Source organism: Gobius niger, assembly GCF_951799975.1.
Source record: "Gobius niger genome assembly, chromosome: 1".
In the NCBI taxonomy this organism is placed as follows: domain Eukaryota; kingdom Metazoa; phylum Chordata; class Actinopteri; order Gobiiformes; family Gobiidae; genus Gobius; species Gobius niger.
Genome location: NC_136852.1, coordinates 4,331,416 through 4,351,388, shown reverse-complemented (window position 1 = coordinate 4,351,388; position 19,973 = coordinate 4,331,416). Strand labels below are relative to the sequence as shown.

Sequence of the window (19,973 nt, the reverse complement as noted above, 5' to 3'; positions counted from 1 at the left end):
GGAGGCCACACAGACTTAGTTCATTGCTATAATACAGTCATGTTTGGAGTCAGGCTGAAGCTAAGCCCCTCCCCCTCAGTCCATAAAACACAACTCCCACAAATGCATCAAAAGATACAAATAATTGCCAATATAAAACAATGTATAACCTTTAACCCATTCTGACCATATCCATGAGTGCTTTAGGAATTTAGATTCAAACATTTTTTTTTTTAATAGATGTACCATAGATTTCTCCCTCATCTCCTCACTGTCAGAAATAAGCAAGTCAAGACTTAGTCAAATGATTGTTTTCAGTAAACAATATTTCAATGTACAATTAGTCCCACATGGACAAAGCTCAAACCTGTTTCTTTGAGTGAATTTAAATCATATGAAGTCCACATAATTTTAGTCCCTTTTGCTTTTTAGTTTTTGAGTCATTTTTGGTCTTATTTTAGTCAGCAAGAATATTACTGAGAAAAAAAATAGAATTTTAGAAGACAAAATTAACACTGAAGCATTGGCCAAAGTTTAAATGCTATACAATGTTACCAACAACGCTGTACTGAACCACAGCTAATATCCCTCCAGGAGCCCAAAAAGACAAATGTTCATTTACGTTTTCAGGGCGCAAGTTTTTCTGGACAGCAGAGTTGGCTCCAACTCCATGACGAGTTTATTCTCACTTCAAGGGCCACATTGTCCGGGTCATGGAGGATGACCTCACCTCAACACATCAGAATACTCCAACTTTGGATCTTGCCTGGTGGATCCTCACAGCGGTGGCCTATTCTGAGCTTCATGTCCATGTTCTAGTGGGAATAAAAATAATAATAATTAAAATAAAACATGTTAATTTACAATGTTACAAATTCATAATATATCTTGCATAAATATTGGACAATAATCCGTCTTGGGCCATTTTAATTGGTCATTCATTAATCTCTCGTTGATGTGAGCGTGCATCATGTTGGAACCATCAACCATAAAAGACGGTTTAGTTTACATATAAAATGCAAAGTGAAACTGCGTGCTGTTCCACAGTGATGTAGCTTTAGAGCAGTGATGCTCTAAGTTTATGACATAAAATAATTTTCTGCTAAAATGTCGACAGAACAAAAGAACACGAGCGGGTTTTGAGGTAGCCTTATAACTACGCAATAAAACAGCACAACAGAAATCCACTGACTCCACTAAGTACTTACAGGCATTTTAGCAGCTCGGTCTTCGAGCTTCCTTCCATGCAGGCTGGAGAGCTTCCTGGACAAGTTCAGAAGATTTGGAATCCAATAGTCCCGTTGTGACAGGCCTCTTGTTGTACACTTGAACTCTGCATTTATCTGCAAATATACAATATCACACATTTCAACAGCTGAAATTACAATAAGAAGAATAAAAAAGCCTCCAAACATGTACCTGAAATGCACTGCACATGTATCCCATCGCTGAGCGCCTCAGTGGCCGAGCTGCTTCACAGAGAGCAGGTGAGAAGAGGCTGCAGCCATTCCTCGTTCTCTATAATGAAGATATTTCACAGCCATGAAGGGGATACAGAACACAGAACTATTTCAAAAGGGGTTTTCGTGACTGGCTGATGTTAAAATTCTCAAAGGACATGTAGCAGTGATCAACTCCAAATGAATCAATAAATATATATTTTCTAAAATGTAAAGCTTAGAATTGTGGAGACTATTACACAATATTGCATAACTATATTGTTCCAGCACCATGGGGGGCTGACTCTACAAACTACAGCACAATAAATCAAAATGTAAATTATAGCATACAATGGACTAAATATTAAAATATTGTTATTAATACTTACATAAATGAGGGCATGGCCTGACTCCATCCCCAGTCATCACATGTTGTATCAAACTACAATAAAATAAAAACAAACTTGAGGACAAAACATGACACATGTAGAGGTTATTGCTTATTCCAACCATACTCCTATAGCACATTTTATAAACAGGAGATGACAAAGTGCAGTGAAAATAATGAAGTAAAAGCTGGAGGAAGCTGCTTGGATCGTCAGGTTCAGACAGCAGCCTCCAAAAACCAACCCAAGATAAAGCTCAAGACAATTAATGGTAAAACCGCAAATATTTCTTACCACAAAACGTGAGGGAGAGCCATGTTGAGTCAACTTGAGTTGAGCCGCGTTGTCACAATCTGCAACAACAACAAAACTGTCATCGTTCACATAGCAAGTGGCCCTCATCAAACTTTAGATATTGTTTTTAACTTGTGTTTTCTATGGACAGGACCGCTTTGCACCAGACACGTAACAAATTTCCATTCTTTCCCAAACTCAGTTCGATATGTAGGAAAGCTAACAAGTTAACATAGCAAAGGACACCAGGAGTAAAGAACTTGACAAAAAAGCGCTTCAAATCCTCTTCGTCCTGATGCACGTCTTTGCGTGGCTGGAGCGAGACCGCGGCGCGAGCCTCCAGTCGGAGCGGGGATGCAGCACGGGGCTCCGCCCGGAGCGTGGAGGCAACGGGCAGAGCCTCGCTCCAGCTGGGGATGCGACCCCGCGGGGCTGCAGTATGGGGCGGCTAGGGGCGAACGCGGAGCGGGCAGGGAAAGCGAGAGCCAGCAGGAGACGAGGGGAAACGCTTCTAAAAACAGTGACAATACGTTCTTGTAAACTCCACAGAGGCAAAGCCAGCGCTCTGTCTAGCTAACATTAGCACTGCTGAAACAGCGGCAGAAAAAGACGTTGCCCCCGCCTAAAAAAAACGTTGGTCACTGAGACACGAATGTAACTGGCCATTTCCACAATTATGGATATACTTTAAGTACATGTACACTCAGCGGTCAGTTTATCTGTAAGGAGTAACTTTTGAAAAAAGGGTAATGACCACAAACGAAGAAAATGTTAAATATGAAATTTTCATTTGAAAATTTTCAGTAATGGCGTATGATGATTCATCATTGGCAGAAGCCACTTTTTCCGGCCGAACGCTTCTTTGACATTAATAATAATACAAAAAATACAACATTCCTTTATCTACTAAAAACAAAAGTATGTAGCTCTCATAAATGTGTACTTACCAACTTTTGATGGTTATTATTCCTATTTTTTGCTGCTGCTGATTGTCAAGACCGCAGTCTCCGGCTGTCTTCTTCCCATGATGCATTGCAAAAGCCCGCCTCTGTAGTCTTCGGCGGGAAAATGAATTGCGTTACTGTAACATGGACTGTTCATGTTGAGCTGACACGTATCTAAGGTGTATGCGCATTTTATCGCCCTTTGTGTCGGTTCAACACAAAACTAACGTGCTGAAACACAGAACACGTTACAATAGAGTAGACGTAGCAAAATAAAATTTGGTCAATTTAACAGACGGCCTTTCCCATTTCTTTCAGTGTAGAAAACTATTCAGAATTCAGCATTTGTTAAAGTAGGCCTAGTTTTTAAATAATTAGAGAAAGTTTAGATTTTTTCAAAATTGTTTTCCCCCTTTACTGTTTTCAAACATGACCATATATGGGCGATTCCAGAGATGCCGTCTGTATCTATGCTAACAGGAAGCTCCATGTTAGCATCGGGCTAATGCTAATCTGCTATAAGAAAATATCCATATGGGCCCAATTTACACTTGACTTTATTTATGTGATAAATAAGTTTACAATGCACCAGGAAATAGATAAAAAAGAGTGAAAATTTGTGTTTTCCAAAATGCCGTCTGTATATATAGAGGCAAACCTTTTTAAACTGTTGCCGTGCCGACCGTGTCAAGTCAATGGGAAATGAGTCAAACTGTGGACCTTTACCTCTGTCTATGTCACTTCCTGTCAGCAGCAGCAGATAATTATAAGTCATTTAAATAAGTCACATCTTCTTCTTCTTCTTCTTCTTCTTCTTCTTGTGTATATTACAGTCTTCCTCGTCATGACTCCAGGTCCAGCGCTGGGGGGTTGGGGGGGGAGGGGTCATGTTTCTCAGATTTAGGCCCCGTAATCCCCCGGGATCTACTCTGTTTACACTGCAATAATCAAATTAATGACGGCTTCCCCTTCAGAACGTTACGGCTTAGCACCGGGACGCGGCTAATTTCAATAAAAATGCAAATACGCAGCGGGCTGATAATGGAGCGAGTCGATGCGGTGCGGAGAGAGAACTGCAATTATGGATTTAAGATTTAAGACTTAAGATTTAAGATTTAAGATTTAAGACTTAATATAGATATCCAGATAGTGCAGTTTCTTATGCTGGGGGAAGGATTATGGGAGTCCACCTCATTATGGGCATTTCCAGCTCTCTCCATTTAAACTATTTTACGAGTTTTCTAGTCGTGGAGTAAGTTTAGTTTTGAAGAAGCAGATACTGATTATTTCATTGAAGTCCTTGTGCAAAAAATAATGGAAAATATATGTGAAGGACTTGTATCTTGAGTTATCGTTCTGTGACTGTTTCTGTGGTGAATTCATGAATAAATAACTAAATAAACAGGAAAGAAAAGAAGGAAAAGAGAGAAAGGAAAGAAACAGAGGAAAGAAGAGAAAGAAGGAAAGGAAAGAAATAGAGGAATGAAAAGAAGGAAAGAAAGAAGGAAAGAAAGAAGGAAAGAGAGAAAGGAAAGAAACAGTGGAAAGGAAAGAGAAACACGAAAGAAAGGAAGGAAAAGAGAGAAAGGAAAGAAACAAAGGAAGGAAAGGAAAGGAATAGAGGAATGAAAAGAAGGAAAGAAAGAAGGAAAGAAGCAGAGGAAAGAAGAGAAAGAAAAAGGAAAGAAACAAAGGAAAGAAAGAAATAGAGGAATGCAAAGAAGGAAAGAAAGAAGGAAAGAGAGAAAGGAAAGAAACAGTTGGACAAAGGAAAGAAACAGAGGAAAGGAAAAGAAAAGAAAGAAATAAGAAAGAAAGAAAGAAAGAAAGAAAGAAAGAAAGAAGGAAAGAAACAGAGGGAAGAAGAGAAAGAAAAAGGAAAGAAACAGAGGAAAGGGAAAGGAAAGAAAGAAAGAAAGAAAGAAAGAAAGAAAGAAAGAAAGAAAGAAAAAAGAAAGAAAGAAGGAAAGAAACAGAGGAAAGAAAGAAAGAAACAGAGGAAAGGAAAAAGAAAGAAAGAAAGAAACAAAGAAAGAAAGAAAGAAAGAAAGAAGGAAAGAAACAGAGGAAAGAAAGAAAGAAACAGAGGAAAGGAAAAAGAAAGAAAGAAAGAAACAAAGAAAGAAAGAAACAGAGGAAAGAAAGAAAGAAACTGAGGAAAGAAAGAAAGAAACAGAGGAAAGAAGGGAAAGAAAAAGGAAAGAAACAGAGGAAAGAAAGAAAGAAACAGAGGAAAGGAAAAGAAAAGAAAGAAATAAGAAAGAAAGAAAGAAGGAAAGAAACAGAGGGAAGAAGAGAAAGAAAAAGGAAAGAAACAGAGGAAAGAAAGAAAGAAACAGAGGAAAGGAAAAAGAAAGAAAGAAAGAAAGAAAGAAAGAAAGAAAGAAAGAAAGAAAGAAAGAAAGAAAGAAAGAAAGAAAGAAAGAAAGAAAGAAAGAAAGAAAGAAAGAAAGAAAGATGAGCCATGTCAGTCTAATGGTGTAAATGTGTAAATGTGTAAAACAACAAAAACCCACATTCACTGTGTTGCTTGTAAACAAAAAATACTAATAATCTCTCCGGGCCTTTAGGCAGTATCGCAATATTGCATACATTTATTTTATAATTGTGAAAAATGTGGTGACGTCGTTGCAGTGCAGTGAAGTTGAACATGTATGAGTTTATTGTCTGCTCCAGAGAAAGTCCATGTTTAAGCCTGAGATTTACTCCAATCACAAAAACATCCAGAACATAAAGACACAGAGAGGAGAGAATCCTTCGACAGACCCAACTCTCGCTCCAGACACAAGTAAAGTCCACAAAGACGACCTCAGGAACCCAAGAGTGAGCGTTGAAAACAAAGTGAGCGCTGAAAACAAAGTGAGCGATTTAAGTGCAGCGTAAAGATACAGTATGTGCGGTCTGGTCACGGCTGGAGCGCCACGAAAATGTTTCAACCACGTATACAAATAATCACACAGGCTGTATTTATGTGGGTAATGTACTGCAACAAAACCTACTCAAACTAACAGTATTTCATCTTATATTTGGTTTGTTTTTGGCCGGGTTTGTTCTCTCTCAGTCAGATGAAGACCTTAGTGATATTGCGATATATTGTGGCTTCTTGCAATACAGATATTGCATCACCTAGTTTAGTTTAGTTTAGTTTAGTTCAGTTTAGTTTATTTGAGCTGTTTGCATTCATGTTACAGACGTCATATCATTCCACAGTAATGGAAGCTCAAAGGAGTCGACTGAAGCTGAAGCTCATGTTCATCTACTCCTATATTCAATACTCTCTGTACTCGTGTATTTCATATTTGTTTTTCCATTGGGAACTCAGCTAAAACAACAATTATACATTACATTTATAAAACTACCATAAGTTCAAGTATATCATTTTCATACCCATTCACACTCAACCATGTTTTCCTTTTACAATCACATTTTTCAGTGATATAGACCTTATAATTTGCAGCATTCGACCTGGGAAGAGTTTGTAGCTACTTTCCACGTCAAACATATATTGTCACGAGGTATAAAGATTTCAGATACTGCACATTATTTCAGTTATACATCTGTAATACAAGCAGCATGACCACATCTGTATTAAGAAGTTCCTCCATAAGGCGTTATGTCGTGGAGGATAATGTTCACACATCATCCTACATACGACTGGACCAGGGGTGTCCAAACTACGGCCCGCGGGCCAAACTCCATATAGTTATAGCACCCTTTAAGTTGCTATACATTTCAGTCTGTGCTGGTGAGTAATTGTGTTGTTTCGCTGTGGATTACCTTTTTTCTTTTGTTAAAAATAAATGAGAATCCATTAAAAGAAAGCTGTGATGAAAGCTGTTTTTTTTTTTTTTTTTTACTTTAAGCATATTCAATAAAAGCATAGTTATCTTTAATTTAAATTTTAGTGAATTCGCTAACTTTAATAAAGGTGAAGTTATATATCTGACCTCTACTGAGTGCGGCCCCTCATTTGTATATTTTTCTGTATGTGGACACCCCTGGACGAGACCGTGGTCCACAGAAATACGAGAAAGTTCAATAATTGATCCAAATATAACAATGTCAAAGGTCAGTATGTAAGTGGTGAGTTGGTTATTTAGTCATTTTACACCTGATGTTCACAAATACCATCATAACTGACAAAACTGATACGACCGGTCTCCATCGTTTGTTACTCAGTTCTTTCAAACGTATTATTCTAGTAATGTTTAGTTGACCATATGTTTGTTAAGCGGTGACGTTACAGCTCGACTTCGGGTTCGCAGATGTGCGAGAAACTACAAAAAACTCTTCAATACCACAATCAATATTTCTGAAACTCAACAGAGAGTTACTGAACATACTTATTTATCAGGCCCATCAGCCAAAAAGCTGAACCTACTGCTATAAAAGTAATATTTACTGCAATCACTACATCCGGTTAGCGGAGATAAATGCTAACGGCGCAGCAGCTACGCTAACCCCGGAGGTACATTAGTAAATATTACTGTTTTAGCAGTAGGTGCGGCATTTTTGGCTAATGAGTCTGAGAAATAAGTGGGTTCAGTAACTCTCTGTTGAGTTTCAGAAATATTGAGTTTTAAAAAAAAAAATTCTTGCATATTAGCCGGTATGCTAGGACCCGGAAGTGGAAGTCATGACGTCACACTTAACCCCTTAACTCCCACCTGAACCGAGCACATTTTCTCCAGTTTGGCTTTACCCCCAGTCCAAAAGCTTCTGCAAAAAAGCTGTGAAAATAGCGACAAAACTGAGACGAAAACAATGATGGAAATGTGTCAAAAAAGTGACAAAAAATTGATGAAAAAATTACAAAAATGTGACAAAATGTGACAAAAAATGACAAAAAATTGATTAAAAATGTAACAAACAAAAATAAAAATGTGATAAAAAAATTATAAAAAATTGACAAAAAAATGACAAAAATGACAAAAAAAATGACAAAAAATGATAAAAATGTGATAAAAAATTTACAAAAATATGACAAAAAATGACTAAAAAATTACAAAAAATTACAAAAAATTACTAAAAAATTACTAAAAAATTACTAAAAAATTACTAAAAAGTTACAAAAATGAGTTGAACACCCAACAAAAAAATGATGGAAAAAAAATCTGATGACGTGAGGAAAAAGATCCTCTCGGTTCAGGCGGGAGTTAAGAGGTTAACAAACGTATATGTTTAATGTAACTTTGTCACTATAAAGACTTTTTTTTTGACATACTCTGGAGTTTATTCTCTACAGATCTGGGGCCGTATGGTATAGACATTTTCAGCCATTTTTACACCAAATAAGGCCTTTTCACTACTTAATCATGGTCTTTGTAATTAATTAATCACATTTAAGCATCATTTATTTGGGTATTTGTGTTTACAGTATTTCTCAGAGGTATATTTTAGACATTTCGTTGTATTTTCCTACATTTGAACGTATTTTCATGAAGCTGTGAGGCCTGTGTGATCATTTCAAGCACTCCCAGAACAATCGCAGTTTGATTTATTTTGGAGAATGATCTCTTTAAATTTATTTTGGCTAAATGTGTGAGTGAGTAAAGGGGTTTGACAGTAAAGTAAAATATGTTTGAAAGTAATGTCTCTAATGTCTCTTTGAAGTCTGAAATCTTTGTGAAGTTTTTCAATGGCGGACTGTGAGGAAGAGGAGGCAGAGGATGACGGGGCGGGGCCGGTCATGTGCTCTGCTGCTGCGGGGATTTTTGTGAGCTCAGCAGTGGCCTGGTTTAGCCCCTGCCCCAGACGACACACATGCACACACACACATGCACACACACACACACACACACACACACACATGCACACACACACACACACACGCAGCTAATACACTTAAGCCACTTCAAACGAACACATTAGCATACGATTCTGCAGTAACGACATGGATTATCACTGTTTTGTCGGTAATCTTTACAATAAAGGTTTAAACTGACAACAAAGGCTTTATGTTTCTAGTTTGTACAGCAGCTCATTTGCAACACATCTGTTGAAATGTCTATGATCAAAATGACCTGCAGTCATTTTGTTGCAGTGTTGGTGCGTTTAACTGCAGTAGCCAATATACTGCAATATACTCAAGACTGCATAAAAAGTCGGGCAATAATATTAGTCTAACCTCTTCACTCCCGCCTGAACCGAAAGGATCTTTTTTCTCACGTCATCAGATTTTTTTCCCATAATTTTTTTGTTGGGCGTTTTTTTTGTAACTTTTTTGTCATTTTTTTTTGGTCATTTTTTGTCATTTTTTGTCATTTTTTTATCACATTTTTGTCACATTTTTTCGTCATTTTTTAAATCACATTTTTGTCATTTTTTAGTCTTTATTTTGTCATTTTTTGTAATTTTCTTGTCAAATTTTTATCATATTTTTTGTAACATTTTGTCACATTTTTGTAATTTTTCGTCAATTTTTTGTGACATTTTTGCCACTTTTTCATACATTTTTCGTCACTTTTTTGTCAATGTTTTCTCACTTTTTTGTCACATTTCCATCATTGTTTTCGTCTCAGTTTTGTTGCTATTTTCACACCTTATTTCCAGATGCTTTTGGACTGGGGTAAAGCCAAACTGGAGAAAATGTGCTCGGTTCAGGTGGGAGTTAAGGGGTTAAGATGGTCTATAATTAAGTAAATTTACTTTAAGTCGAGTTTTTAGGAGCTGTATTTTGCTTGAGCCGTGTTTGTGTAGAGAACTTGTAACTTTTACTCCACTGCGTTTAAAGGATAAATAACTTAAATGACTTTCTACTCCACATTTATAGATACAGACGGCATCGCGTCATAGAAGGGGGCGTGGCTTCGCCGAGGGGGATAATAGAATCTTTAAAGAAACACAATTATCCACTATTTTTAGCCATTCTCTGGTGGAATATGAATTGTTTTTACCTCACATAAATAGTCAAGTGTAAATCGGGCTCATATGGATATTTTCTCACTGCAGATTGTTCAGTAGAAGTGAAAAAACGGCAGTTGTAGCTCGCGCTAGCTATCCATTAGCATTAGCTCGATGCTAACATGAAGCATCAAGTTAGCATTCTCCGTTATTTATGTATTTAGTAGGAAAATATATTCATAATTCAGCATTTGTTAACCTATTATCCCCCCCTTATTGACCGAGTGCATTTTCTACAGGTTGGCTTTACCCAAATCTAAAAGCTTTTCAACCGGAGGGGGTAATGGGTAAAGGGTAATGTCTAATTTGAAAGCTAAGGCCTACTAAACTGATCGTAACTCTTTTGTCATGATGTCGCCACGTTTCTGTCACATTTTTGACGCGTTTTTGTCACTTTGATTCATGTGTTTTCGTAGTTTTTTTGTCATGTTTTGTACCTTTTTGTCGTTATTTTGTTGCTTTTTCCGTTGCTTTTTAGTCATGTTTTTTTTTTTTGCCATATTAATTCTTGTCCCGTTTTTTTTTACGCGCTTTTGTCACTTTTTTTTGGTGGTGTTTTTGTTGCATAGTTGTGGCTTTTTTATGTCACATTTTTGTTGTGTTTTCGTCCTCGTTTCCGTCACTATATTGATGCTTTTTTCAAGAAGCTTTTAGATTTGGGTAAAGCCAAACTGGAGAAAAAGTGCTCAGTTCAGGCAGGGGTTAAGAGGTTAAAGTAGTTTTTGAAAAATGAAAGAAAGTTTAGATTTTTCTCCAAATTGTTTTCCCCCTTAACTGTTTTCAAACATGAGCATATATGGGCGATTCCAGAGACGCCGTCTGTAAAAGGCTCCAAACCAAAAAGTCCATTTGTTCATGACTTGTATTTTTATCTCTGCATCTCTGGCAGCTAAAGGTCTGCGTGAGGATGCAGTACCTTCATCACACCACTAGGAGCACAGGCCACACACACTCTTCCTCACGGTCCAGACTCACCTCCCACAGTGTCCAGCTCTCGGTCGTCCAGGACGCTCGAGTCGTCGTCCTCTCCCTCCAGAACCAGGTCCGGCTCCGGGCTGCGCTCTGGGGGCGGCGGCGGCGGACGACGCTCGATCTTACTCAGCCTCACCAGCACCTCGGCCCGCGCTGGAGCTGTGACCAGAGAACAGCGGAGAGGCGTGGATGATTCGGGTTTCGTCATTTTACATGTGTTTAAGGGTTTATGGACATGTGTTGTATGTGGCTTGGGGCGCCCTCTGCTGGCAGCGAGGAGAATTAACTATAGTAAACACAACATATAGGCCGCCATTTTTAGTTAAAGGGGGGGTATTATGCAAAATCGACTTTTTCAAGCTTTCCATCATGTTATTATGTCATTCCCTCATTAAAACACGCCTGAAGTGTTGCCTTGGCACATTCACGTATTTTTGAGTAATCTGTAAAAACTCTGATGGCGGCCATTTTAGGGATGGGTTTGCCTGAGTCCTCCTAGGAACGCCCCCACCTCCTGGAGACGCCTCCGAGCTTTCGTCACCAGCCGAGTAACCAACCACTGCTCCTCAGCAGAACCCCCTCCCCACTGATGCCACAGACAGCGTGTGGAGGGGGCGTGTCTGAAAGGCTCAGAGGTTCTTAAAGAGACAGAGGCCTATTTCAAGACATTCACTACAGCCATTTTGAGAGAGACATTTTATACAAGGCAGTTATTCTAATTTACTGCATTTACAGACCAACAGAAGATGTGGTCATCATTGTAGTGTGATATAGACTGGTGCTATGTGACTGAAAAAAGCATAATACCCCCTCTTTAACGGCATGCTAGCGTATCAACGACTGGTCAGGATGGTTTACAGACTTGCAAAAGGACACTTTTATCTAAGAAATAACAACATTTATACTAATCGGAGCACACTCTGTAGAAAAACAAACAACTTTGAAAAATGGACGGGCAAACCCAAAAGCTCCAAACTTAATTGCTTAATGGTGCCACCTAAGTCTCTAAAAGTATTGGCATTAACCTTCATCATCATATCAGTGGTCAGTTTCATTTACCTACAATACAAAAAATATGGTCCAAATCATGTTGAACTGGATGACATTTTCTACACTTCTTTCTTATTATTTACCCAATTTTGCACAAAAACTATTTCCAAATGGGTTAAAAAACCATAAGGGGAAACAAGTATGGATCTTTTGTAATTGTGGCATTAATAAGTATTTAATAAGCGCCACTGCAGGTGTCGTAGCACGTGTCTTTTCTTACTCATTAATTGTCTGTGAGAGTAAATACTACACTGACAGAAAAGACAAAGGCACAGAGGGATATTGTTCATCCAATTACACAATGGAGATCATTTTTTTCACTCAAACTTGGCTGTAAATACTGTTTAAGTGGCGCTAGCCCGCAGTTAGCTTTGCCCGTTAGCCTGTTAGCTTCTTCTTCATGATTCCATTAGTGTGTATTGCGCCTCCGACCCGGTGCAGGGAAGTTGCAATTATGGTTTTCTGGCCAGAGACACCAGGGGGAGATGAAAGACCCCCCAATCATCCCATTAACACTTGTATTACCCCCAGAGGGACTACGGAAAGGATTTATTAAGGTAAACACGTTAGTACTGCTTTAAGACGCCATGAAAAAGGGTTGTTGTTACTTTGAGAAACACATTCTACCATTGTTTAGTTAATACATTTGTAACACACTTCAGCAGGACTGTTTCATCATCGCCTCCATGGACAGTAAGAGCGGGTTTGTGTAGATACAGTGTCTACTCCACAGAAAGTGTCGGAGCGTATTCCACATGACTGAACTCCAGATGAGCTGCTGCTGCTGCTGCTGCTTTAGCGCGGACTCGGGGTCAGAGCTGAAACAGTCGACTGCCGAGTGTTACTGTGGGGGAAGATAAGAGATCTGAGCACAGGGCTCTGAGGAGGCTGCAGACCCACTTCTACAAACCATTAAACAAAGAGCAGACAGAGAAGGTAAGTCCCTCCACAAGAAAAAAGGGAAATATTCAAGTCATTGTTTCCTTATATAAACCCTGGCGGCCTCTTAAAGCTGTTTAATGGCACAATTAAATGTATTCCTAAGTGTTGAATTTGTAGATGTATTTTCTTACTCTACTATTTCTGATTAATCTTTGACTGGTTTGTTGTTGTTAGCAGTTAGCCTCGATTAGCTCAAGGTGCTTTCAGACCCAATACTGTTCTGGGGTTAACTGTGATGTCCTATGGATCTTTACCTAAACACCCATGGTCTACACCAGGGTCTGCCCCAGTGTCTAAGCTCAAATCCACCGGAAACTCTTTAACAGATGCTGATAAGCTCTCATGTAGGGCAGCTCGGTTATTGAAAAAATAATAATCACGATTATTTTTGTCATAATTGAAATCACGATTAATCAAACGATTATTTGTTGCCTTTAAAAAAAGTCTTTATTTTATTTATTTATTAATCAAAACACTATGATGATATTTTCTGTTTTCTGAACAGTCATAAAAGTACAAATGATTTCAAGTTTGCCTCGATTAAAGAGAAGTCTCTGTTTCACACCTGCCCCCTGCTGGCCAGCCCTCACACCTGCGCAGGTAAACTGAGCAGCGCGGCCTGATGACATCATCACACAGCGCCGTTTGTTATTATGTCGGGAAAAAGCATGAGCCGTGGCACGTGAAAAGCGAAGGGAAAATAATCCCAGCGGCCTGAAATAACGCAAGTCTGCTTTGCAAAAAAAAAAATATATATATATGATTTTTTGTGATTATGCTATGCTATATGATACTATATCACAATGTGCTACAGCTCAATGAGAATTGTGTAATAAATGTTACATTCAATAAAGCACGGCACAACTTTAAAAGCTGCTTTACATGCAGCCAATGGTGACTTTATTGGTGCTTATTTCTTTAATTCATATGATCGATCAACGCTAGCATTAGCTGTAGCAACTCCTGTAGCAAGTCTTCTGTCTCATGACACAACACACATTCTCAACGCTGATCCAGCCACTAAAATTAACTCTCCAACGGCACTAGTCCATAAGAAGGCGCTAACATAATATGATGTGTTGTTGTTTTTTAGTGTTCAGCAGCCGGACAGTTCGCTTCCGGGGCAGGGACAACACGCACAGTTACTCTTTGTTTATCTGACAGCAGTTACATGCTGCTCCAATCTGACCGCAATCGGGCCAGGCCGGTCGCCGATCAGCTCAGTGGAGAAGTCAGATCCCTGGTTTACATAGACAGACGACATCGCGTCATAGAAGGGGGCGTGGCTTCACCAAGGGGGAAAATAGAATCTTTTGGGAAACAAAATTTTCCACTCTTTTTAGGCATTTTTTGGTGAAATATAAACTTATTTATCAAACATAAATAAAGTCAAGTGTAAATCGGGTCCATATAGATTTTTTTCTCACAGCAGATTGTTCAACAGAAGAAAAAAACGGCAGTCGTTATTTATGTATTTATGGGCTGTTGAATCACTTTGCTCCTCTCCATGTCTTTGTTTCTTTATTTAGTAGAAAACTATATTCATAATTCAGCGCTTGTCAAAGTGATAGTCTGGAAGTCTTCATGTTTTACAAATGTTATAAAATGTCCAAAATCAACCACCTGGTCTTGCATTTTGATGCAAAGTAAGTAATAATATATATTTAATATTTGTATGTAAGGTCCATTCTTCCCAGATCTCAGCAACTAATCAGAGTCTAGTATCCTCCCAGGTTGACCAATGAGACGAGCTTTTCCTGTGGACCGGCCTGTCAGGTCCAGTCAGGAGGAGGGGGAGGAGCTTGATCTTGACTTTTGAAAATTCTGTTTCTGCTCTCCTCATTTTGCAAACTAAGAAGGGCTTTCCGGAAATCCGGCTCTTCAGCGCAGAACCTCTGGCCCTCAAGATGATTTTGGAAAACATTATTACACTAATCAGAGAGTACTTTTAACATTATTAGAGTTAAATGGGAGAAAAAAAAGTAGAAATACTGTCAATACACCCAATTAGGTCTTATATTATGTACAACACTGGCATTTGAAAGAAGTGCACAGGAAAAGAATAATCGTTTTAAGGTAAATATGACATAAATCTACTTGAATTAACAGATTAAATCGAAGGTTTGAGTAGATTTGGTTTGTTCTTAGATGAGATAAAACCTCTAGTAGTAGCTACTCTCTTAATTCAGATAATTTTTGTGTCATTTCAAGTGAAATACAATTATTTGTCTGATTTCAAGTGGGTTTTATTCTTGTTCCATTGGCGCTATAGCATTTGTATCTTGGATTAGTTCAAACCGAGTCAAATTCAACATAAAATAACTTTAATTCCAGCAATTTTAAGTCATTTATCTCATTTAAGATGGTCTTTTTTCCAGTGCTGTGCTTTACTTTGGGCTAATAATCAGCGGCTTCGGCCCTCGGTCTATTTACATTAAAGAAAGTCGTCCCTCCGCCAAGGAAACTTGCCCACCCCTGCTGTACAGTCACATCACTCACACAAGCAAGGTGCTGTTAAGTGTCCTGCCCAAGAAAACAATGACAGTATGACTCCTGGTGCAGGGTTGCCAGGTCTCAGGAGCCAAACATGCTGCTAAAATATCTTAAAACCACACAAAACTCATGCGGGGGCGGCAGGAATGTCCAATGTTTTTTTTTTTTTTGAGAGGGAATGGTCGCCACACCTTCCTCACAACAAGAAGGCCAGGGTTCGATTCCTCAAGGGGTATTTTTGTGGGAACATTACGGTCATTATCTTTGTTGGGGCTGGGATTGAACTACGGTTAAAAGACCGATTGTTCTTCCACCCGAGCCAAAGCATCAGCCGTGTCGACACTGCGCAGTTAAAAATAGCGTGAGTGGAAATGTGTCTCTATTAAAGGATTAGCACATCTGAAAGAGTTTGTGTGAAGCGCTGCTCGTCTGGCACCTGCCTCACACGTGTTCCTCTCACTCTTTAATCCCGCTCTGCCGCGGAAACATCGCCGTCTCATCGCGAGAGGTCACGCTCCGTCGTTGTCAACGGGGGGAAAAAAACTCCTCAAATCTGCTTTCATCGACGCGCGAGCAGAGGTTACACCGAAGCATTCTGGGTAACGTACGAGGAGGCAGAGAGGTGCAGCTGCAAAACAACACGACTGCTGTAACGCTGTCAGAGCGAGAGTGTGAGGGGGGTGAGGGCGAGCTGTGAGCGGCAGAGGCACAAAGAAGGAAGCGGCTCGTTCGATTTGACGAAGGAAGACAATAATGTAGAGTCTAGTGATGAAAAAAGGCCAAAAAAATACCTGCAATAATAGGTGAATAAAATTACCCTGTGACAAATATGTTACACAACTCTATTAAAGGGATATTTCAGGATTTTTGACATAGGGCCTCATTTCCTAGTTGAGTGTTGCTGATTTCTGGAGATATTTTGTTTTTGTAATTCATGCAGTTCTTTGAAGAGTTTCGTGGTGCTAGGCTAATGCAAGGCTAGCGCATTTCTATGGTATCAGCTAGCCTGCATTAAAAACAGTCTGACCCGCTCCACAGAGCACCTGAGGCAAATCACTTATAACGGTGGTTCCCAACGTTTTTTGTCTTTCGTACCCCTTTGGCCTTTCAGTGGTCAACCATGTACCCCCTGCCTCAAGGGTGTTTACCTCAAGTTTATTCAAAAAGTAATTACTTAAAAGTGGTATTTGTCAGAAAAAGGACAATGTTGCAGTTAAAATAAACCTACAATTCTCCCAAAGCAGAAAAATATAGCTTTTCCTATAAAAAATGATGTTACATTTTCCCCTTTTTTCAATCTGAAATAGTTCCAAGTACCCCATGCTTGGTCCTCGAGTACCCCCAGGGGTCCCCGTACACCTGGTTGGGAAACACTGACTTATAACGCCAGACTAACGATATAAATGTCTGTGTCGAATAATTTTTGGAATATAACTGACCTGCATCACATGAATGATCGCATTTTGAGGGACTACTTTCTAGCAGATCACTCCGCCGCCGCGTAGCTTATACTGCTCAAATATAAGTTATTTTAAATGCAAAATGGTTTAAATTACTCTAAGATAAGATAATCCTTTATTGATCTCACAATGGAGAAATTCACTTGATACAGTCGGCGTTCAAGAAGATCACTCAGAGTGTGAAAAAACAGACAGGAAAATGTGCAACCAGTTAAAAAATAGTATAAAAACGAGGTATCTTATGTACAATAAGTAAAGCAAAAATCTTAGGGGGCAGAAATATAACAATAGGGGAATAACAATAAATAAAAATAGGATAAAAAATTAGAACAGGTTAGTATATAAGTAGAATATCAGGGTGTAAAGTTACAGTATACTATCGACACAGACATGTATATGGCTAGTCTGGCGTTATAATGCAGGCTAGCTGATACCATAGAAATGCACTAGCCTTTCATTAGCCTAGCGCCATGAAACTCTTCAAATATAAGAACAAATATCTCCAGAAATCAGCAACACTCTGGATAACTAGGAAACGAGGCCCTTTGTCAAAAATCCCGAAATATCCCATTAATGGCTAATGCTACGCTAAACAAGGCACCACAAAAAAAGTACTCAAGTATCTCGTTTGTGTTGTTGTATCCTGGCCAAAGCCCGTGCAAAGACATGTGTCACCACTACAGCGTGATGGGGCTGAAAATCTTTGGCCCAGAGTAGGACAGACTTGGATAACTCTCAAAACATCCGCCGTCCAAGTCCAGAAATGTCCAGCTGCGTCGATTTAGCCAGTGGACTCTCGCCTACAATGAATGTTTGAGAATTCTCCTTGAGCAAGATGTATATTCACTTCTATTTCATTGAGACTTTGCTGCTCCATCGGAGATAAATACCAGGAAGATTGTCCAAACTTGGTGTTACGGCAGAAATCTCCCACGGACAGTGTAATAAGGTTATAAATTAGAGTGGAGAGAGCGCAGTGGGGGTAAAACTGCTGACACGCGCCTTTATCTCATGACGGATGCTCCTTCTTTCTGCTGCGAAATGTCCAGCGATCAAAATGGAGGCCGTTTATCACTATTAAGGAACTGAGGAGTCGAGTGTCCAAGTCCTGAGAATGGGTTGCCACGACATAAACGTTCATCTGTGTAGGATAGCGTCAATTTGGTCTTATTTAGGGGGGCTGGTGTTATTGGTGATACGTTGGTGTTTTGGTGGGACTACGGTTAAGCTCTTAACTCCCGCCTGAACCGAGAGGATCTTTTTCCGCACGTCATCAGATTTTTTTTCCATCATTTTTTTGTTGGGTATTCAACTCATTTTTGCAACTTTTTTGTCATTTTTTGGGACATTTTTGTCAATTTTTATCACACTATTGTAATTTTTTTTGTCTTTTTTTTTATCACATTTTAGTCATTTTTTTGTCTTTTTTTAGTAATTTTTTTGTCACATTTTTATCACATTTTTGTCATTTTTTGGAAGATTTTGTTACATTTTTGTTATTTTTTCATTTTTTTTTAATCAAATCTTTGTCAATTTTTAATCAAATTTTTGTCATTTCTTTGTCACATTTTGTCACATTTTTGTCATTTTTTTGGTCATTTTTTGTCACATTTTTATCACATTTTTGTCATTTTTTGGAAGATTTTGTTACATTTTTGTTATTTTTTCAATTTTTTTTAATCAAATCTTTGTCAATTTTTAATCAAATTTTTGTCATTTCTTTGTCACATTTTGTCACATTTTTGTCATTTTTTTGGTCATTTTTTGTCACATTTTTGTCATTTTTTTGGTCATTTTTTGCCACATTTTTGTCATTTTTCGTAATTTATTTGTCAATTTCTTGTGACAATTTTGTGACATTTTGTGACAAAACACAATAAAATTTCATTAAAAATATGTATATGTTAACCTCTTAACTCCCTCCTGAACCGAGAGGATCTTTTTCCTCACGTCATCAGATTTTTTTTTCCATCATTTTTTTGTTAGGTGTTTAACTCATTTTTTGTAACTTTTTTGTAATTTTTAAATTCCTTTTTTTTTTCATTTTTTCGTCAATTTTTTATCAAATCTATGTCATTTTTTTGTCACATTTTGTCATTTTTTTGTCACATTTTTGCAATTTTTTCGTAAATTTTTCGTACATTTTTTGTCAATGTTTTCTCACTTTTTTGTCACATTTCCATCATTGTTTTCATCTCAGTTTTGTTGCTTTTTCACAGCTTTTTTCCAGAAGCTTTTGGATTGGTGTAAAGTCAAACTGGAGAAAATGTGCTCGGTTCAGGTGGGAGTTAAGAGGTTAATACTGTATTCCCAACTTATTCCTGAATAAACCTACGGGATGCGCTACTTATTAGTTACAAGATGGTGCACTTAATCCATCAAATAAAACTGCATTATTTATTATGACAGATGTATATGACTCTTGGACTTTTGGGTTCCATCAAGAGCATGATTGTGAGGCTTTTGAGTGCATAAGAGTCTCCTGAGGATTCGTTCTTCCTGAGGAACGTTTATAGCTGAGAACAAATGTGTGCGTATGAATGTGTCATGAATGAAGCCCATTGTTCTTTTATGCAACACAATATTCATAGAATGGATAAACAATAAGAGGCACTTTTAGGAATCAGTGTTTCATAACGATGTCTGTAATGTAAAGCCTTACGGCCTGATTTTAATTTGTAAAACAGCTTTTTAATTATTTCTGTCGTAAGAAAGAATTAAAGTGCCCTGCCCTGTGGAGAAAACAAATGCACCCCGAGCGTCTGAACAGACGTCATGTTTGCACTGAAAGCTGTGAAGAAGGAGCTCTTTCTAACCTACTCTGGACACGCCTGTTCATTTTTCTTACCTAACGATAATAGATTGAAAAGTGCTTTTGACTGAGAGGTGCAGGACTTTATTCAACCTTCCTAAAGATGAGGCAACTCGCCAGAAGAAGTGGCCTCATTCTCTCCGGGATTCAGAGACTATCAGACAAAATAGTGTTTTTCTCTGACTGTGATGGATGTTTGATGAACCTTCGCCAGAATCAAAGTGGATTCACTTTTATAACCAAAGCGAGTCCCATAATGTCTAAGCCTTTGTGTGTTAGCGTGTGTGTTAGCTTGTGTG

The 19,973-nt window shown here is 38.5% G+C and overlaps 1 protein-coding gene across 1 annotated transcript in view; it reads right to left on the bottom strand.

The window, feature by feature from the left end:
* The window catches only part of LOC306966731 (neurobeachin-like), a 684,825-nt gene that overhangs the window by 221,092 nt on the left and 443,760 nt on the right, over window positions 1-19,973 (bottom strand). The window contains exon 38 of the mRNA XM_079561544.1: window positions 10,921-11,076. Coding sequence (XP_079417670.1) covers window positions 10,921-11,076 — 156 coding nt within the window. The remainder of the gene's footprint in view (window positions 1-10,920; window positions 11,077-19,973) is intronic.